At 34.8% G+C, this 1,228-nt stretch overlaps 1 protein-coding gene across 1 annotated transcript in view; it reads left to right on the top strand.

Annotated features, from left to right (window-relative positions):
* Window positions 1–1,228, top strand: part of NUDT15 (nudix (nucleoside diphosphate linked moiety X)-type motif 15) — a 9,927-nt gene extending 8,699 nt beyond the window's left edge. Inside the window, exon 3 of the mRNA XM_011939724.1 lies at window positions 517–1,228. Within this exon, the coding sequence (XP_011795114.1) occupies window positions 517–656 (140 nt within the window). The 3' untranslated portion in view covers window positions 657–1,228. The remainder of the gene's footprint in view (window positions 1–516) is intronic.

The raw sequence follows: 1,228 nt of genomic DNA, 5'->3' as shown, positions 1-1,228 counted from the left end.
CGCCAGGATGGTCTCGATCTCCCGACCTCGTGATCCGCCCGTCTCGGCCTCCCAAAGTGCTGGGATTACAGGCTTGAGACACCGCGCCCGGCCGAGATGGAGGATATCTTAGAAACTTTGTAATCTACTTTATTTTATAGGTGAAGGAAATGGTTTATTTTAATGTAGTATAACCTATAGTATATAAAGTTATTTGCATTTTTTACAAAAATATTTAAATAAACATTGACTAATACTAAATCTGGGTTTACCCTGGCATAGCCTTTGTAAACTGGGCTTCACATTCAAATAACACAATGTTTTAAATGACCACCATTCTCTTCATAAGATCTTCATTCTACATGCAAATTATATTTGTATGGCCAAGCAAATGCAAAGCATTACTATTAGAGTTTATTAGTCGCAAGTTATTTTTAAATTCAATTAATTTTTTCTAAATATAGGTTAGCTTACCCAAATAAATACCCTTTGTTTTCTGTTAGCTAAATAAATTGATTTAGCATTTTTCTTTACTAGGTTGGGAGTGGGTTCCTTGGGAAGAATTTCCTCCTCTGGACCAGCTTTTCTGGGGACTGCGTTGTTTAAAAGAACAAGGCTATGATCCATTTAAAGAAGATCTGAACCATCTGGTGGGATACAAAGGAAATCATCTCTAGGTGGCCGAGAAGATTTCTTGATTTTCTTTAAAAACATAGGAATAAGGTCTGGTTAGGGAATGAAAAATGTCTACATTGCAGAACAACTCCATTTTATCTAAAAAAGATCTTATGATCGCCAATTTATTTGCAATCTCTTAATGTATCCACCACCCTTTCAGCCAGTACTTGAGAAAATTTTTCTGAAATATGTCATTGAATTGTATTCCAGACACAGAATATATGATAAATACTGATATTATGGGTAATCTGCTTTCCATATTTACCTATGATATTTACTGTGCAGTTTGTCATTACTAGCTTGCATGGAGTAGTAGAATGCAGTCGAATTTGCCTTAGTGTTTCTGTTCAAATAGAGACCTGAATTCAAATATTGTAGTTTAGGTTCAAATACAGTATGCCTGTTGCAAAATTTACCAAATTTGTTGATTACCTCTTTTATTAAAGACATGTTGGGGAGAGGATAATAAATATATTGTGACAATCTTTGCAACTTACAAAGGTCATTAGGGTATATTTCCCAGGTTTCCAATTGAGAACCTAAACCAAGAGAAGTGAGACAAACCATCTAA

The sequence above is a fragment of the Colobus angolensis genome, unplaced genomic scaffold (assembly GCF_000951035.1).
Source record: "Colobus angolensis palliatus isolate OR3802 unplaced genomic scaffold, Cang.pa_1.0 Scaffold101, whole genome shotgun sequence".
Taxonomy (NCBI): domain Eukaryota; kingdom Metazoa; phylum Chordata; class Mammalia; order Primates; family Cercopithecidae; genus Colobus; species Colobus angolensis.
The sequence above is the reverse complement of the archived record's forward strand: the minus strand, read 5'-3'. Positions and strand labels throughout refer to the sequence as shown.